General features: G+C 41.1%; 1 protein-coding gene across 6 annotated transcripts in view; it reads right to left on the reverse strand.

Annotated features, from left to right (window-relative positions):
* Positions 1-17,900, reverse strand: part of osbpl8 (oxysterol binding protein like 8) — a 101,426-nt gene that overhangs the window by 75,372 nt on the left and 8,154 nt on the right. For 4 of the 6 annotated variants that reach the window (XM_023952609.1, XM_023952607.1, XM_023952604.1 and 1 more), the window contains exon 2: positions 1,223-1,327. In XM_023952609.1, the coding sequence (XP_023808377.1) occupies positions 1,223-1,267 (45 nt within the window). In that variant the 5' untranslated portion in view covers positions 1,268-1,327. Of the gene's footprint in view, positions 1-1,222; positions 1,329-12,508; positions 12,622-17,900 lie in introns of those variants that run through there. The other 2 variants (XM_023952605.1, XM_023952611.1) reach the window with 2 other exon arrangements.

Consider the following 17,900-nt stretch of genomic DNA (forward strand, 5'->3'; position numbering starts at 1 on the left):
CATCCTGATGCCCCCAAGACCTGGATATGTGGAGGTCAGGTGGCAGATGGATAAAATGAACTCACTGAAATATTTAAGCTCCAGAAGCATCAAATGAGGAAAATGATGTGGAGTAAAGTCTTAAGGTTTGAAAGCTGTAGTTTACCTCTGATGCATCACCACTGGAGTTAATTTACCAAACCATTCTTCATTACTAATCTATCAGAAAAACACAGCTGAAGTATGGAAAGTGGCAAAATCCACAGTTTAAGTCAGGAACAATTAACACACTGATTTACTTCACAATATTCAGAAAAGAGAAAAATGCTTTTTAGAATATAGACAATTGCAAGACGAGGACGTTTAAGGAGCAAAACAAAAGATAAAAACACAGAGACCATATCATTCATCTCTGAGCTGCCAATACCAAAAACTCTGTTAGATCTGTTAGTATCTGTATAATCTGACATGCATTCAGACATCTCGCATTAGAACCAGTTTATTGAGGCTAGAAATTTTGATTTTATTTTCCAAAATTGCTGGTTTACTCCGAAGTCCAAGAAAAAAGTCCAACCACGGCTTATTAAGTTTAAAATTAAGTTTAAACTAAATCACTTTGACTGACAAACATGAGAAACTTCAAATGAAGGGATAAAAAAGACCAGGAGTACTCAGAAAATGAGCCAAAGTCCCCCACAACCTTCATATATCATTTAGAATTTAGAATTAAAACTCAGTATGATTAAATGAGCTGTGTATTTCTCGTTCAGCAGCAGTACAAGCATTGAAAAAGACGTTTTCAAAAAATTCCCATCATGCCAAGCCAAGAGACCTATTCTGAACAGCGACATGTAGAAAATCCTGCAGCAAACATCAATCAAGTGAACCAAATTAGAATGAATAAAAAACCCACTAAACTCTGCTGCTTATTATACTTTCTGTTTATTTGAGGTTTTTGTCTTTAACTTGAGAAGACTTTGGATTTAGACACATTTGTATTCAAACTGAATCTGAAGTGAAACACACAAAATAACACCCCAAATGTTTTTACATGAAATTCTACTTGTTTTAATGTTCAACAATAAACATTTGTTTGCCTTTCATTTGTCTTGTTTGACTGATCCAATACAAAGTATATTTTGACACATTGGATTTGCAGGTTTTTTCCCCAGTAATCTGATTTGAATGCCTATGAAGCTGTGTGCTCATTACTTTGTTCCAGGACGTGGTTGCATTCACTTACCAGAGTTTTCTCAGGTTCTGTCTGGGACTCAGAGGAGGAGTCCATGATGAGTCCAGATTAGAAACCGTAGTTAGGCCCGTCTGTGCAGCCTTAATGGATGCATCTCTGTCAGGATACAAAAGACGCACAATTATTAACATGTACAAGTTTGAAAGTAGGACCAAAGAAGAAGAGTAAAAAAACAATCTTTTTATTCATCGTTTATGCTACAGAAACAGTGTCAACCTGTAAAAACCTGAAAACAAAATCTTCTGTGATTCACACTCAGAGCTTCTGAAAACTTTTTTTGTGGGTTAATCTTTTTGAGTTTGCCCTCTCCTTGCTTTTCCTGTAAAAAAAAAAGTTGCGGTGTGAACATTTATTTCATTGGGTCAAAATGTTGTTGCTGTTTCACTGCCTTGAATCAGACAAGATTCTTTAAATGAGTTTTTTGATGAATGCCAAAGAATTTATCAAATCAGCAGTCACTCAGTTGTTTACACTCTCGCCCGCTAGCTTACAGCCCCTTAAAACCCCAATCTAACATTAGCAGTACAACAAAAATGGCAAGCAATGCTTGAGCTGTATGGTTTAAATCCAGAAAAAAAGAAGACATATGTAATAGCTTCATAAATCAAAACAACAAATCCCTGTTAAGTCCATCTGTAAAGCTAAGCCAGGTTTATAAAAAAGTGGAACAAATTCACAGCTGATCTCAATGGATTTGCTGTATTTAAAATTTGAAGCAGACTTTTTCACACGTTCTGAAAGAAACAAGTTAAAAACTTGGTTTTACAGCAATATTGGAATCATTGAAGGACAGCTCAAGATCCCCAATCTTCCATTGAAATGTCCTCCTTTGCATGTTTTCTATCTGTTGAAATGCTCACCTTAATCCACCAACAAGAGGCACCGTCTGTTAATTACACAAAGCTTTCAAGGGATTTATTTGGAGTGGAGCTGATGCCTTCCAGCATGTGGCCATTTGTGAAATGCTGTTGTAATTACAGCAGGAGGCCACTTACAATGATTGTTGGTCTGTCATAATCTTTCACTCTGCACCTGAACAACCTCTGCTCAGCACAGCTGGGTGGTCAAAAGGTTGCAATGAAGAGGCAAAAACAAGTCCAAATTAGGCCTGCACAATATACCGCAAATTTATCGTTATCGCAATATCAAGCAGTGCAATATCTTTCGCAAAAGTCAGCAAAAATCGCAATAAATGGTTCCCTTAAATGCCCTAAAACAATCCTATGGCAGCTTGAAGCATTTAACGAATTCAATAAATCCATTTATGCATCTGACTAATTGGATGGACCCTTTCCGATGTTGACCAATCAGATGAGCCCTTTTATGTTTTTTTTAAATGTGCAAAGATAACCTTTGCACATTTTTTTAAATTACCTATTTATTTTTTTATTTTTTATTACTTTCTGTTTTGCACATTTTTTTGCACATCTTTTTACCTGCATTGTTCTGTAAATAGCTTTTTAAATTCTACTACCTTGTTGTTTTGCATTTATGCTACATTTTCTTCGTTCTAGTTCTTTTTTATATTATTCTTAGTCTTTTTTTTTTCTCCCTCTGCTTTCAGTTGCTATGGTGACAAACAAATTTCCCACGTGTGGGATCAATAAAGTATTTCTGATTCTGATTCCGATGTTAGATGTTTGCCTCCTACGTCAACGAGGGTCATTTGGAGTATCATTTTTTTAAACTGTTGCAATGAAATGGTAATGATGTCTTTGTTTGTTGTGCTATTCATTTATACACCGCAAATTATATCGTTATCGCAATATTGATCACTAATATCGCATATCGCAAGTTTTGCTCATATCGTGCAGCCCTAGTCCAAATGTTGAAAACCGGGTGGACACATGTTAACACAACGGAACTATTAAAACTAAAAAAAAATGTTTCTGAAAATTTATGAAATTACAGATATTAAAGATCATTGGCATACAGGTATTTGGAATTATATTTGTGCATTAATTGAGACCCAGAAATCCTGATGTCCTGTTGGACCGCCTGCTGGCCAAAGATTGAATGGTGAGGATGAACGCTGTTGCTGTCATGAACCTATTCATTGGAATTCCTGTACAGAAAGTCTCCTCATGCCCCTTATCCCATTCGTCCTTTTTTCCAAACTTGCTTTATCCCCATTCAGATCACTGGACTGCAGGAGCCAACCACCAACTGAAGGGCGAGTACACCCTGGAGAGTTTGCCAGCCCATTGCAGGGCCCCCATATCCCAGTTTTTTGTCTATAGTTGGTGTCAAATTTAAAATGTTTTCCATTAGGATTCTTTAAGTTTTCAGTTTAGCCCCCATGTTTCTAATAATTGTTTTATAATTCCTAGAATTCTTAGGTTTGTGTGGACACTTAAAAACTGCCTCCAGGACAAACCACAATCATCATCCATAATGTCCTCAATTGTACATTGGATTTCAGACATCTTTTTCCATGCAAAAGTTATTTGAAAAGATAAGATTTAATCAAGTTTTGACCTTTGTCTTGATTCACAAAAACAGACAATTTCTTTTGCCTCCACTTCAACTCTTTCCCATTTCTAAGAGCAGTAATTCGATCATGAGGACAGTCAGTCCCATTCAGACCTACCAGAGCTCTGCAGACTTGAAAGGAAAGTCTTTAGAGGGGACAGGGACAGACATTTCAGAGTCATGGAAGACCAATCAATAAAAGGCAGGATACTGTGAGGCTTTTAGCCAGGAAAAATGCTGCTTTCTGTTCGGGAAGTTTAATTTGATTAACTTCTGATGACTATCAAGCATTTGTTTTGATTCATTGGAGAAAGACCAGCCCTGGGTGTCCTCTAAACACATCATAATGCACTGACTTGTTTATACAAATCTTGATATCAATTGATGCTTACTTAAATGCCAACAGTCTTCTGTCATTCACTTTCTAAAGAATCTGTGGCTTAGTTTCAATGTTTTTGTTTCACTCCCACACTGACACACTTCTGATGTTTGATGTAAATCAAGATGTGAAAGCCTCTGTCTCTTCACATATCAGTGATGAAGGGCCGTCCTGCTGCTCTTCCTCGTGTTGCAGGGATGGACCATTTCAAAAGACAACATCTACAGCCTTAGTCAAAACTAAGTAGTGGATACAGGTTAGAGGTACAATGGATAATGGTTGAACCGTGATCTGTACAGATCAGTAGGCACAGTTCAGATCACACATGTACACCCCCTTATCCTGTGCGTGCCATAGACTATAAAAACAATGGACGAATCGAGGTGTGACGTCACCCATAGAAAATGCCTTACTTTAAGCTCCCATGAAATGAGGCAAAATCCTTCACCATTGCTTCCTGATACAGGCGTCCGCCATGTCGACAGTGATGTGTCCTAAAAAGCAGTCGACCTTTGCCAACATGAATCTGTCAAAGATTACGATTGCAGATACCACATCTCTGAGGAGACTTGTGTGGCCAAATGAAGGAATCCAGTTATTTATAGCAATTTCGGTCGCTATTGATGAAAGCACCGACATCAGACATATACAACCGTGCATATTTATTAGAGAAGAGACCGTAACAGCAGAGTTTATTTAGTTGATAGACACAACAACAGCTGATGATATAGTCACCTCTAGTTACTGCGCTGGACAATGTTTGAGTGAACTGGCCATGTGACGTCAGTCTGGTCACTGATGGCGACCCATCAAAGGTCTGGACGAAGTAAGGTGTTGCCACAAAATTTAGGGAGCCACCCAGGAAAAGATTCTTGGACATTTTTTATTGTGTTTTGCACACTTGAATGACGGTAAATGTGTTGCTGCACAGGATTTAAATCTTGATATTGATGACTGGGTGAAGATTCAGGAGAGAAAGGGAGGTTAACTCCAAATTCTTGTTATGTTCACAAATGTTTGCAAGTTTAATTTAATTAAATTTTTCATTGATTTCGACATTTACATTTTAAGCAGGGTGTTCAATTTTTTTCCGCAGCCCCCTCTTGAGTTTATTATTGGGATTGCTTCAGTCAGATGTAAAATATTCAGTTTGTATAAAATTTTATTTTATACAAATTATTGTTATTATAATTATTATATACAGATGATTATTATTTAAACTTGTATTTTTTCCAACTGAGAGAAAAACAAAGCTACAGATAACAAGCTGACCATAGGTTGTTTTGCTTTTATTTTACTGATCCGGCCCACTTGAGATCATACAGGTTTAATGTGGCCCCCGAACCAAAATGAGTTTGACACCCCTGGTCTAAGGGCAGGCATGCCCAGTTTAGCCTATTCTGTTTAGTTTAGCCATTACCTATTGAATTCTATGACTTCAGGATTTTTATGATTTGATGTTCTTGTACAATTACAGGTACGAATCACATTGAGACACCTAATATTGGGCAATATGAATAGATTGGGCTATATAAATAAAGTTGAATTGAATTGAAGGTCGAAGGGGGTGTACATCCTGGACCGGTCGCCAGCCTGCGGTCGCTCCGCCAGATCCCGGCATCGCAGCTCGCTATGCCTAGCAGCAGGCATGTTTGCTTGGTATGCCAGCACTAGGGTGGCTGGCAGGAGGCAAAGCGCCAGCCAGCCAGCGAGAGCAATTATAAAAAAAATCTTCTAGTTTGATTCTTGATTTCATTTTTCCCCTTTTTAAACTAATGTGGGTCACAGAGACATGGAAGTAGTGGCGGAAAGCGTTTTTGCAGTGGGAGACTGAACGATCTCAAAAAGTTATTACCGATGCTTTTATAGAACTTTTTTAAATAAATGAATCCGATTTCTAAACATCCTCTGTGTCTTCCATGCATTGTAATGAGATAAACACAGACAGAAATTTGATTGCATCTGTAGTAACTCACATCCGAGAGTTGGTTTGTGTTTGTTGGCATAAATGATCTAACGGAAACGGTGAAATCGTTTTTATTTTTTTTATTTTTTTCAACATTTCTAGAATTTTGATAAAGTTTTGCGCATTTATGTAATGGAAACAGATTGTTTTCAGCTTTCCCTTCATACAGTCAGTACAGCGGCTCAGGAGATTTGGACAAGCCGTTGAGAGAGAAACATTTAACATCATCAACAATTTAATCTTCGAACGGTAATTTAGTATTTGTTAACGTTTATTTGTATTTTATAGTTTTTCACTCCTAGTTAATTTGTGTTGAGCTAGAGAGACACGAGAAAATCTTTGTTGATTTTTTAACGCTTTTAAAAGAATTTCAAAATAAGAAGGAAAAGCTCTTCATGGATGAAGTCTGCTGCCATTGGCTACCGAAAATCTGTCAAACGCCTCAGGCGTTCAACGTCAGACCCACAAAAACCTTTGTCATTTCTTAGGACATAGTTTCTGCAAAGCGGCAGGAGTTCAGTAGAAATTCACCTCTGAGTTGTGGGCGAGACTGTTGGCGAGGAAGTAATCCTCCATAGATATCAAATTATCCTTTTGGTTGCACTCTCTCTCCTGCTATCTTACAGCCACTCAAAACCCCAACCTAACATAAGCAGGGCAACAAAAATGGCGAGCAATACTGGAACTATCCAGCTGTACAGTTTAGATCCAGACATCAGCTCAGACGAGGAAAATGTTCATGGATCCATTTGTCTGCAAGTGGATGCATCAGAATGGAGCACAGCATGGAGCTTTGGGCCCACCCATTTAAGTAGCTGCATCACAACGGAACAATTTTGCTAATGGCGACAAAAAAAGGTCTTCACACTAATGATGTTGTTTCATACATTTGAATAGAGAGGACGTTTACAGGAAAGTTTCAGTACCAGTGATGGAGAATTGTATTAGGCTGTAAAGATTTTTTTATTGACTATATAAATGTCAAAACTGCAGTTTAGTGTTAAATAAAAAAACATTTTATGCAGTCAAGGCTCAAAGTTTACTTCAGTTAAACTGAGTTTATTTAAAAAAAAAAAAACTAAAAAAAAACATGCTGTTGAAGGTGAAACCATAAAAGACATCTTTGTTTCCATTCATTTTTCTTTTACCGTCTGACAGCCTGTTGTATCAAATGGTTGGTTTCAGAACCTGGTTAAAAGCTGGTAAAATCTCTGTGTAGATCAGTTTCAAACTGTTGCTCTCCTGAACAGACCACTGGCTGAAAGCTTTAATGTTAGCTGAAGCCATGAAGTTCTCAGCAGGGAGAACTCAGCATTGTGCTGGAAACTGTAAATCAATGTCTGTACTGCAGGAGAATTTCCACTGGTGAGTAGAAATAGTCGAGGGTTTTTAAAGGAGCAAACTGTTACAAGACAGCAGATATGCAAAGGTCTGAATTACATATCACTGAGCAATGAATAATTCAGAGACCCCTTCAAAACCTATTTAAGAAATCGCTTTTTCAAAGTCATTACAGACTATTGTGAGGAAAGCTTCAGGTTTTAAGTTAAGTTAACTAGGGCTGCAGCTATCGATTCTTTTTGTAATCGATTAATCTAGCACTTAATCGATCGATTAATCGAGTAATCGGTTAAAACAATTTGTGTGTGTTTTTGAGCAACCAAAACAAATCTTGCACAACAAAAATGATGTGGTTGTAAAATGAAAAGCATTTGATTTTAAAGATCCGCTGTGATGCAAATGTTACTTTTGGTGTTTTTAAGTTGGTCTTGAGAAGTGGCGGAGCTAGAACATTTTGTATGGGGGGGGGGGACAGAAGACTTTGAAAGGGTGGCACAACACCAAAATGGAAGGCCATTAAAAATAAAAGAATCAGAAAAACATATTTGATCACTATCATTGTTTATATTTCGTGTAAAAATAATGCTTTTGTTATTTTTGCAATGCTTAAAGAAGCCTCGCGGTCCGCCGAAAGGCTAACTACCGCCTGTCCCAGCCCCTGCCTCTCGGCGCCCCCTCGGCGCCCCCTCCGCGGCGACCAGCGGGGGCCGCGGAGGGGGTGCGGAGCGGCTGACGCCGCCCCTCGCTCGCTGCCGGCGGCACGCGCGGGTATGCCAGCTCTATTTTGCAGTAAAGACACTGCACCTTGTTCTCTTCTTTATTAAATGTGTAATGATCCCACACTTCAGACAGTTTCTGCCGTTTATTTATAGATCTATTCTCCGCCATCGCGCCAAGTAAATTCAAAAGGTCCGTGTGAATAAACGGTCCGTGTGACTCAATCAAATCCCTGCGCCACGCGTATAGTGCCCGTCATAGGAATTTAACGAGGCTTCGAGGCAGAGTTTTTGCCTCGAGGAATTTTTGTAATCGAGTAACTCGAGGAATCGTTTCAGCCCTAAAGTTAACCCCCCCCAAGCTCGGGTCCTCTACCAGAGGTCTGGGAGCTTGAGGGTCCTGCGCAATATCTTAGCTGTTCCTAGCACACTTTTCTGGACTGAGAGGTCTGACGTCTTTCCAACGGCTTTCCTCTGTTCTTTATCCACACCTACAATGTCTGGTTGGTTCGCCATTACCATCCTATCAGTCTGGATCTGGAAGTCCCACAGGATCTTTGCTCTCTCATTCTCTACCACCTTCGGAGGTGTTTCCCATTTTGACCTTGGGGTTTCCCGTCCATGTTTTGCACACATGTTCCTGTATATTTTTCCAGCCACTTGATTGTTCCTGTATGTTTTCCCTGCCAGCATCTTACACCCTGCAGTTATGTGCTGGATTGTTTCAGGCGCCTCTTTGCACAGCCTACACCTTGGGTCTTGTCTGGTGTGGTAGTTCTGAGTCTCTATCGCTCTGGTGCTCAGGGCTTGTTCCTGAGCTGCCAGAAACAGTGCTTCAATGCTGTCCTGTAGGCCAGCCCATTCTAGCTATTGGTAGGACTTCTTGATATCAGCCACTTCAGTTATGGTCATGTGGACACCCCATGCAGGGGTTTGTCCTCGCATGTGGATCTGTCCTCCAGCACTGTATCCTCTGCTTTCCATTGCCTGAGACATTCACTGAGCACACTGTCAGTTGGGGCCTTGAGCTTGATGTATTCATGCATCTTGGATGTTTCATCGGCTAGCATACAGTCTAAGGGTGCTGGATTTGGGATGGAACCCTTCATGCATGGTGAGGAGCTTTCATATCTTAACATCCGTGGTCTGCATCTCTTCCTTTGGCCATCTTATTATTCCTGCAGGGTATCTGATAACTGGCAGTGCGTAGCTGTTATTGCCCGGGTCTTGTTCTTGTCATTGAGCTGGCTTACCAGGACTTGCCTTACTCGTTGGAGGTATTTAGCTGTTACAGCTTTCCTTGTTGCCTGCTCCAGGTTGCCACTTGCCTGCGGAATTCCAAGGTACTTGTAACTGTCCTCAATGTCTGCCATTGTTCCTTCTGGGAGTGAGACCCCTCCTATGTGGGCTACCTTCCCTCTCTTTATCACCACCCATCTACATTTCTCAAAGCCCAAATGACATCCCAATATCAGTACTGTAGATCCTGGTGGAGTGGATCATGGAGTCAATGTCACACTCGCTCTTAGCATATAGCTTGATGTCATCCATGTAGGAGGTGACTGATGTTGGCACCATTCCTGAGTCGGTATCCAAAGCCAGTCTAGGCTCCACAGGTGAGTGTCCTTTCAAAATCAGAGGCAACTTACACTAACATGAAAACAGAATCATCATTGTGTATGCCTCCCCCCACGGTCAAATAATCCCTGGAAACTGCTGATTTCCCATAAAAACTGCTAGTGTGTGATTTCTCTTCAGCTGAGTGCACACAAGCTGGACTTGGGGTCTGCTGGCATCACAGCTTAGCTTCCGTGGTTGTGTCAAAACAATAAAAGTGTCAGGGATTTAGAAGACGCATTTTTCTGTCACTGACAGACAGATGAAGTGGCAAGTTATTACAATTATTACAACGCAGCTGGCAAGCTGAAGTTGCTGCAGGCGCATTAATGAGGGATCATTGAGTATGGGGTAATATAATTGTCAATAAGAAGCATATGCATTAATACAAAATTGTGCACAAATTAAAATAAAAATTATCAATGCAACATTTAGTTTTAGGTTTGACATGTCTTACTTGAATACATTTGTCTTTGTTTTAAATAAGACATTTCTCTGGTTAACAAACAGGCGTGTATTTCAAGTCCCAAGACATTGATTCAACTGAGTGAGCATACACTTTGAGCCTCATTTCTAAAACTACAATAGAACTAAACTTTTTAGAAAAAGATACGGTATTGTCATTAAAAGATAAGAGAATGAGGACACAAAATAACAAATACGCACGAGCAGGCGGCAGAGGGATCCCTGCTTCCCTGCAGCCACCACTCTCCCATATGCCCACCCGGTCAACGACAGCAGGCGGCGGCGGGCAGCAACAGGAAAGCAGGGCAAAGGATCCCCGCTTTGCCAGCAAAATTATTCCCGGTAAAGGAGGGGCGGGCAGGCGCGCTTGCTCCAGCCCCTAGAGCTGTCCAGGTGTACCCCGCCTTCGCCCAACAGTAACCAGGACAGGCTCTGGCAGCACCGTGACGCCGAAATGGATGTAGCAAGTTGATAAAATAGATGGGGGGAAAAAGTAAATCAAGAAAGCTAACTCAAAGCTAAAGTAGGCTAACTGGTGGCCAATCGTAGCTGTAGTTAAAAAGAAAGAAAGAAAAACTAAAAAAAAAAAGAAAGAAAGAAAGTTGGATATTCTGATCCTTTTTATATTTAATCAGGAGAAAGGCCAGCTGAAGCTGATCATGTATCTTCTCTGACAATTTTAATTAATCAAATCCATGAAATGATTGTCTTTTAAAGTAATTTCTTATGTTGTCAGGCAAAAAACAACTTTTTCTATTAAGAGATTTATCATTTTTATAGGTAAAAACTACCCCCCCCCCCATTTTTATTGTATCAGTAATGTTAAGTTGGGCAGGTGAGGGGCTGTAAGCCAACAAGAGAGAATGTAAACAAATGGATGATGGGAAATGAAGACAGGCTTACTCCACACCAACATTACCGCCCAAAACATAGTGGTGAATTTCTACAGGACTCCTTCCGCTCTGCAGATACTATGTCCTAGAAAATGGCACAGGTTGTTTTTATATTTAGTCTAAAAATGGCCTTATCATAATAAAAAGGCAACCGGGAAAACTTTGAAAACAGCTCAGAAGATGATCAAAGACTTTAAATATCTACTAATGCGCAAGCAATTACCTTTACCTGAACACAACTGTACCCATTCAGTATGTTGGCCGTAATATTCTGGGCTGCTTGGCGGGGTAGTGGCTGGCACTCTAGCCTTACAGTGAAAAATCCTGGTTCAAATCCTGACTGGGTCCATTTTGCGCAGAGTTTGCATGTTCTGCTTGAGTATGTCATTCTTTGAGATCTCCAGCTTTCTTCTACAGTCTAAAAATATGCGTCATAGGTTGGTGATTCTAAATTGGCCCTAGGTGTGCATGTCGAGTGTGTGATCCTGCGACAGACTGGTGACCTGTTCAGGGTTTAACCTGCCTTCACCCAACAGCAGCCTCACCGAAAGGGATTCTGAAAATGGATGGATGGCAGTGGTATTCAGCCCTAATACACATTTAAAATGTTTAACTAACATTCTTCCTTTAAACTTTTGTAAATTAGGCCTGCAAACCTTTTTCCTGCCTTCAACAGACTGACATATTTTAAATATATCATAATGAGACAAGAGCATGGAAAGATCTAAGTGTGTTGGCCTCCAAATGCTTTGGGATGATGAGGTGACCGAGTCTTCACCGACATTGTGATTCAGCGGAGCAACCAGTGGATCAGACTAAGAAGACCCTGCAACAGGCCGTGAAGGACACAGGAAGAACCTCAGACTGTTCAGTGATGTCAAAGGTTCTAGCCATTCCTGCCTTAAAGGCAGAGATGAAAACCGCAGAACAACAGAAACACCACAGAACAACACAACAGCTTCAGTGGAATCATACATGTACGTGTGCCACACCTCCCTCAGGACAAATTAAGACAGTGAAATGATGAGAGGAGCTGTGTTGTTCTGCAGGGTTTTTCTATACAAGATTTTGAAGGATTTAAGTAAATTGAAGAACTTAAGAAGGTCATAAGCAATATTGCTGTGACCCAGAAATGACCTTTAAGAAGATTTGCATGGCGGTAATGCTAGACATCATCTCTCCAGGATCAATGAACACGGTGACGCTCCTCACCTCAGCCTGGGATTTTAAAGCATCCTCCAGTCTCACACAGACACGTTCAGCTACATGTCAACAGGCTTTACAATGGGATTCCTTCTTGATGAAACAGAACCTTTAGTGCTTGGGATGAAGCATTCAAGAGCTTCCCCTCCGTGTACACCAACACACGCTCGGTAAAGCAACACCCACGACAGAAGCACGCATGTGAAGAGGAGAATACAGACATACCTTGCACAGCTCCAGCACCAAGAAGCACCATTACAAACCACAGCAGAGACCTGAAGATGACATCACTGTGCATTCTCTCCTCCTCCACTGAAACGCAGGCTGCCCGCCTCAGAGGCAGGCGGAGCAGCTCCCTCTGTGCGAGCGTGATGACAAATTCTACTGACTAGACCTGACACAGCTCCCTAGCATGCAAACACACAACATGCCGGATTCTATGGAAGCAATTGTGTAGCATAATTAAAAATAAAAGTCAAAACCAGAAATGCTTTTTCATTTTCAAAATGAAGCTGCATTTGTTGACTCAAAATTAAAATGAAAAAGCAATTCGACAAAATGCTTTTTCCTTTTCTTCCTCAACGCTGCTTTTTTCTGTCACTTAATTAAGATGATAAAGAAAATGGTATTTGACATTTCATTTTCAAAAAGTTCTCTGGTAAATTTGTAACAAAATTCATTTAGAAATGTCTAATTTTACAATTGAAATGGATTAACAGAAATGCGTTTTCATTGTCAAAATGAAGCTGCATCAAATGACTCAAAATTAAAATTAAAAATCAATACTTCGAAATGCTTTTTCCTTTTCTACTTTAAAACCGCTTATTCTGTGTCATAATTAAAACGAAAATGCAAAGAGGGGGTTGCACCCTGCGAATAGTGTCGCATATCTCAATTTGACTTAGTATTTCCAGAGGGGAGGCAGGGCGATGACGTCAGTGCTATCTCTGTCTGTCCGGCTGCTAAGAGAAACGGTGCGGCCAGGCTTGTGTTAGCGGCAGAGGAGAGGGCTTTGTGACGGTTGTGCTCTCCTGATGATTGCACACAGCTTCTCAGGACTATATAGCAGCATTTCCGCCTCATGCGGTCCGAAGTTCGGGACCACAGCCTCCTTCGTAAGCCCCGCTGTCCGCAGGATTCGAAGTTTCTCCCTCGGACTTGCTCTTTGGACAGAGCTAAACCCCGGCCCGCTAGCCCGGAGAGAAAGCTTGTCCGGGGAAGATGCGAAGCGCAGGAGGAGGAAATGCTGCTCAAAGACCTGAGAAACTAAACCATCATATGAATTTGTGTTTCCAGTGGTGTCCAAAAAAAATAAAGGCTGATGTAATTCCCACATATTTACATCCAAGATAGTAATACAGTAATAAAAGGACACATCCGTGGCTGTGTATGACTGTGTAGTTCCAAAAGATACGTGTTGGTGCAAACAAACGTTTAGCATGGCGAAATTTGCTGGAGCTGTTGATGGGGCTCCAGCTGTCCTCGAACAGAAAATCAGTGCCACGCTGCAGGAGACCATCTTCTAAATGTGCTTATTACTGTTATGATTATTAAGGGTCTGCTCGCTCATAATCTTTTAAAATCTGTGCGGCCAGTGTTTTTTTCTTGGCTGCAAGTACCTGAAAGAAGCGTTAGCATTAGCCTAATGCGTGCTAAAAACATTAGCCATGGAGGAACAGAAGTCCAGGAGCACCTTGGATGTAAATATGTGGGAATTACATCAGCCTTTATTTTGTTCAGGACACCACTGGAAACACAAATTCATATGATGGTTGAGAGTTTCTCGGGTCTTTGAGCAGCATTTCCCCCCTCCTGCACATCGAAGCTTCCCCGGACAAGTTTTCTCTCCGCGCTAGCGGGGCGGGTTTAGCTCCGACCACCAAAGAGCAAGTCCGACGGAGAAGCTTCGAACAGTGCTGACAGCGGAGCTTCAGAAGGAGGCTGTGGTACCAAACTTCGGACCGCATAAGGCGGAAATGCTGTTACGTAGTCCCAAGAAGCTGTGTGCAATCATCAGAAAAGCACAACCGTCACAAAGCCATCTCCCATTCCGCTAGCACAAAGCTAATCCTAGACATATCTGTGTCTCTTAGCAGCCGGACACGGAGATAGCACTGACGTCATCGCCCCGCCTCCCCTCTGGAAATGCTAAGTCGAATTGAAATATACGGCACTGTTCGCAGGGTGGATGTGAAAATGAAAATTCAATCCCCTCTTTGCATTTTCGTTTTAATTATGACACAGAATAAGCGGTTACAAAGTAGAAAAGGAAAAAGCATTTCGAAGTATTGATTTTTCATTTTAATTTTGAGTCATTTGGTGCAGCTTCATTTTTAAAATTAAAAAGCATTTCTGTTAAGTCATTTTGTCAAATTAGAAATTTCTAAATGAACTTTTTGAAAATAAAATGTCAAATACCATTTTCATTATCATTTTAATTAAGTGACAGAATAAGCAGTGTTGAAGAACGAAATGAAAAAGCATTTTGGCGGATTGCTTTTTCATTTTAATTTTGAGTAAAAAAATGCAGCTTCATTTTGAAAATGAAAAAGAATTTCTGGTTTTGACTTTTATTTTTAATTATGCTACAGAAACGCTTCCATAGAATTCAGTGAAACACTAGGCCAAATGCAAAGATCCCGTCTGCAGCAAACCGGAGAAAAACCCCAAATGCACCAGGACAACGTGCAAGAAAGTTCTTAGCCGGGATTCAAACCAGGATGTCACTGCGAGGCCAGAGTGCTAACCACTACCCTACCATTAGGCCCAGATGTTAATAAAAAAAAAAAAAAGAAAATCAATTAACTGATTCTGAATAGGTTATTCCTTAGAAATAAAATAAAATCCATATATTGATTTTAAAAGGTTTTTTTTTTTCTTTTAGACAAAAAAAAGAATGGATAGTTTTATTAAAAGTTTGCCTTTTGGTCCGCTTAAATGCTAAATTGTGTAAAATAAAGGTTTTTCATAACCAAACAGAATCTGCTTTAAATAAAAATTTCAAAAGTAAACCAGTTTTAGATGAAAGTGCATTAAATCAAAATGTTTCAGAATGTCAGCAGTGATGGCAGCCCTAAAAAAACAAAGTTCAGTGTCCGAGGCTTCAGTCTTTTCTGTGTCAGTTTCAGCTCTCATGGACAGGGGCCCCTCCCTCACGGAAACCCGTAAATAAAACACTGTCATAGCTCCTGCTGAGACTCAGAGACAGCTCCGCCTTCAGTTAACATGACAGGAAAACTCTGATCCAGATCAGACCGCTCAGTGTCGTGTGCAAGCAGACGTCACATTCAATCTTTTAAACCTTTTTCCCATAAAATACAGAATTATCTCCTTATGTTAGAACAACGACTAAAAACCCACGAGCCGTTGCAGTTTTGTGACTAGAACTATTCCTTTATTGGTTTTAATATTTGATATCATATCCATGAGAGACTGAGCATGCTCTGAGGAGGATGAGCTGCACCACACCATCCTGCAGCATCGATCAGAGCTCTGAAGAGGAGAGCTGTGTGCAGCACTCTGGAGCCTGAATGAATTAGGACACAGCCCAGCAGAACATGCCCAGCACTGTTCAAGAAGAAAAAAAGACCTCTAAATAGAGACAAAACTGACACACACAGTTAGACCGTGTTAAAGTTGAAGGCAGAATTGCCTTATCAGTTTACACACATTTTACAACTAACCATCAAGTCATTTTGCGGGTTGTAAAGCAATAATTCCGATAATAAAACTTCTACAATTCATCTCTTGAAGTCCCACTCCGATCATCTTTTGATCTATTTCGAAACGGTTCCCAGTGGTTTTTCATTATGATGATACTGTTTTAGCCAAAATCTAAAAAACCTGTGTCCTTTTCTAGGACAGTTTCTGCAGAGCAGCAGGAGTTCCAAATAAATTTGAATACGTGTGGTTGAGAGCTCTCTGTTTACACTCTCTCTCGTCAGCACAATCCGCTGATTCCTTCACAGAGAAAAACAGCTTTGTACCATTATGCGCAAAAGCATAACATTTTACTGACGTAAAGTCTTCCACATTGATGCAAAGCTGGTGTGAAAGGCCACTTTTCAGAATCCGTTGAGTTATGCAAACGGTCAAAGAGTTAAACTACCGTAATTTCCGGACTATAAACCGCTACTTTTTTCCTGCGCTTACAGCCCTGCGGCTTATTCAGTGACGCGGCTAATTTATGGATTTAATTGGCGGCCGCCATGTACGTACTTTCGATCTCAGTGAATGGTTTGAATTCTCTATCTAACACCAAGCACAAGGCATTTATTTTTCAACACACCTCTTAGCAGCCAAACAGCATGGACTTGACTTCAGGTCTTAGACACTTCAGTCATGGTTCAACAAAAAGAAACACGCATGCCCGGCCACATCCCAGAATCCTTTGGTGCCATTAGACCCAACGTGCATGTGATCGCCATTACAGTATGATGCAGCTTTCAAGTTAAAAGCAATCGTTAAAAGCAGCGTGAAAAAATCCACCATCACAAACGGGTTTGGAAAAGCCGGTCAGCTGCGTGACGGAGAGAACAGCGCATGCTCAGGAGTGAATTTACCTCTGAGTCATAGTGACTCGGCTGGCTGCACGTAAATATGTGGGAATAACATCAGCCTTTATTTTGTCGGGACATGACTGGAAACACAAATCGACGTGATCGTTTTTACGGTTTCTAAGGACTGAGCGGAATTTTGCTTTGAAAAGCTCACAGCCTCCGTGTGAGCTGGAGACATCTTCTCCTGCTGCTCTTATAGAGCTGCGGGGCCGATGGCAGTCTGATGGCTCCCACACGTAACAACGCATCCGCCCCTCATACACAAAACGTACAGTATACACGATTTGCTCCTTCCACCGGCGCAATGGGGACGAAGTGCTCCTCCTTGAAGTCGCCCTGGCCAGAGGTGTCGGAGTAGATAGGAAGGGGAGACAAGGAGCGCGCGGGGCGAGCGCGGAGCACAGAGGCGTCCACGGAGCGCAGAGGCTTCTGACTTCTGACGCACGCGCCGCACTGAGGCGCGCGTATCGCGCTGAGGCGCGCGCTTTTCAGTCGCCGCTGCTTTATTTTACTGGTGTGTTTTTTTAACCAGTCCTGTTACTCCCATAATGCTGCTGCGACACAAGCGGAAGGAGAGCTTTTCCCGTTCACCCCTCCATGCACTGCTGATACTTGCTCATTCTTAAACACGTACAACAGTATGGCGAGCCGGGCGTTGGCCCCGCCTTTAGCCCATAAGACTCATGGGAAATGTGGAATCGCGGATGTAAATTTCCTCATCATAACTGAGGGATGTAATGTTGATTATATGGTTACTGTTTGTAATTTTATGTATGATACCTAGATTGTCAATAAGTAAAAAAAAAAAAAAAAATGAAATAAAAACACCATAACTGAGGAACTTGTGAACAGAATAGAGGTCCGTGCTGTTTGACAGATGTTGACATACTCAAATACATGAGCCTGAGGCAAAGCCGACTCCACCCAGTGTGCTGATGAATCGCACTGCTCTGGGATTCAGGACGTGATTTGTCAGAATGACAATGTCGCCTAACACATGCGCGGCTTGTACTCTGACGCGGCTTGTGTATGTATAAAAACACGTGAAAATGGGTGGG

Source organism: Oryzias latipes, chromosome 23 (genome assembly GCF_002234675.1).
Source record: "Oryzias latipes chromosome 23, ASM223467v1".
Lineage (NCBI taxonomy): Eukaryota > Metazoa > Chordata > Actinopteri > Beloniformes > Adrianichthyidae > Oryzias > Oryzias latipes.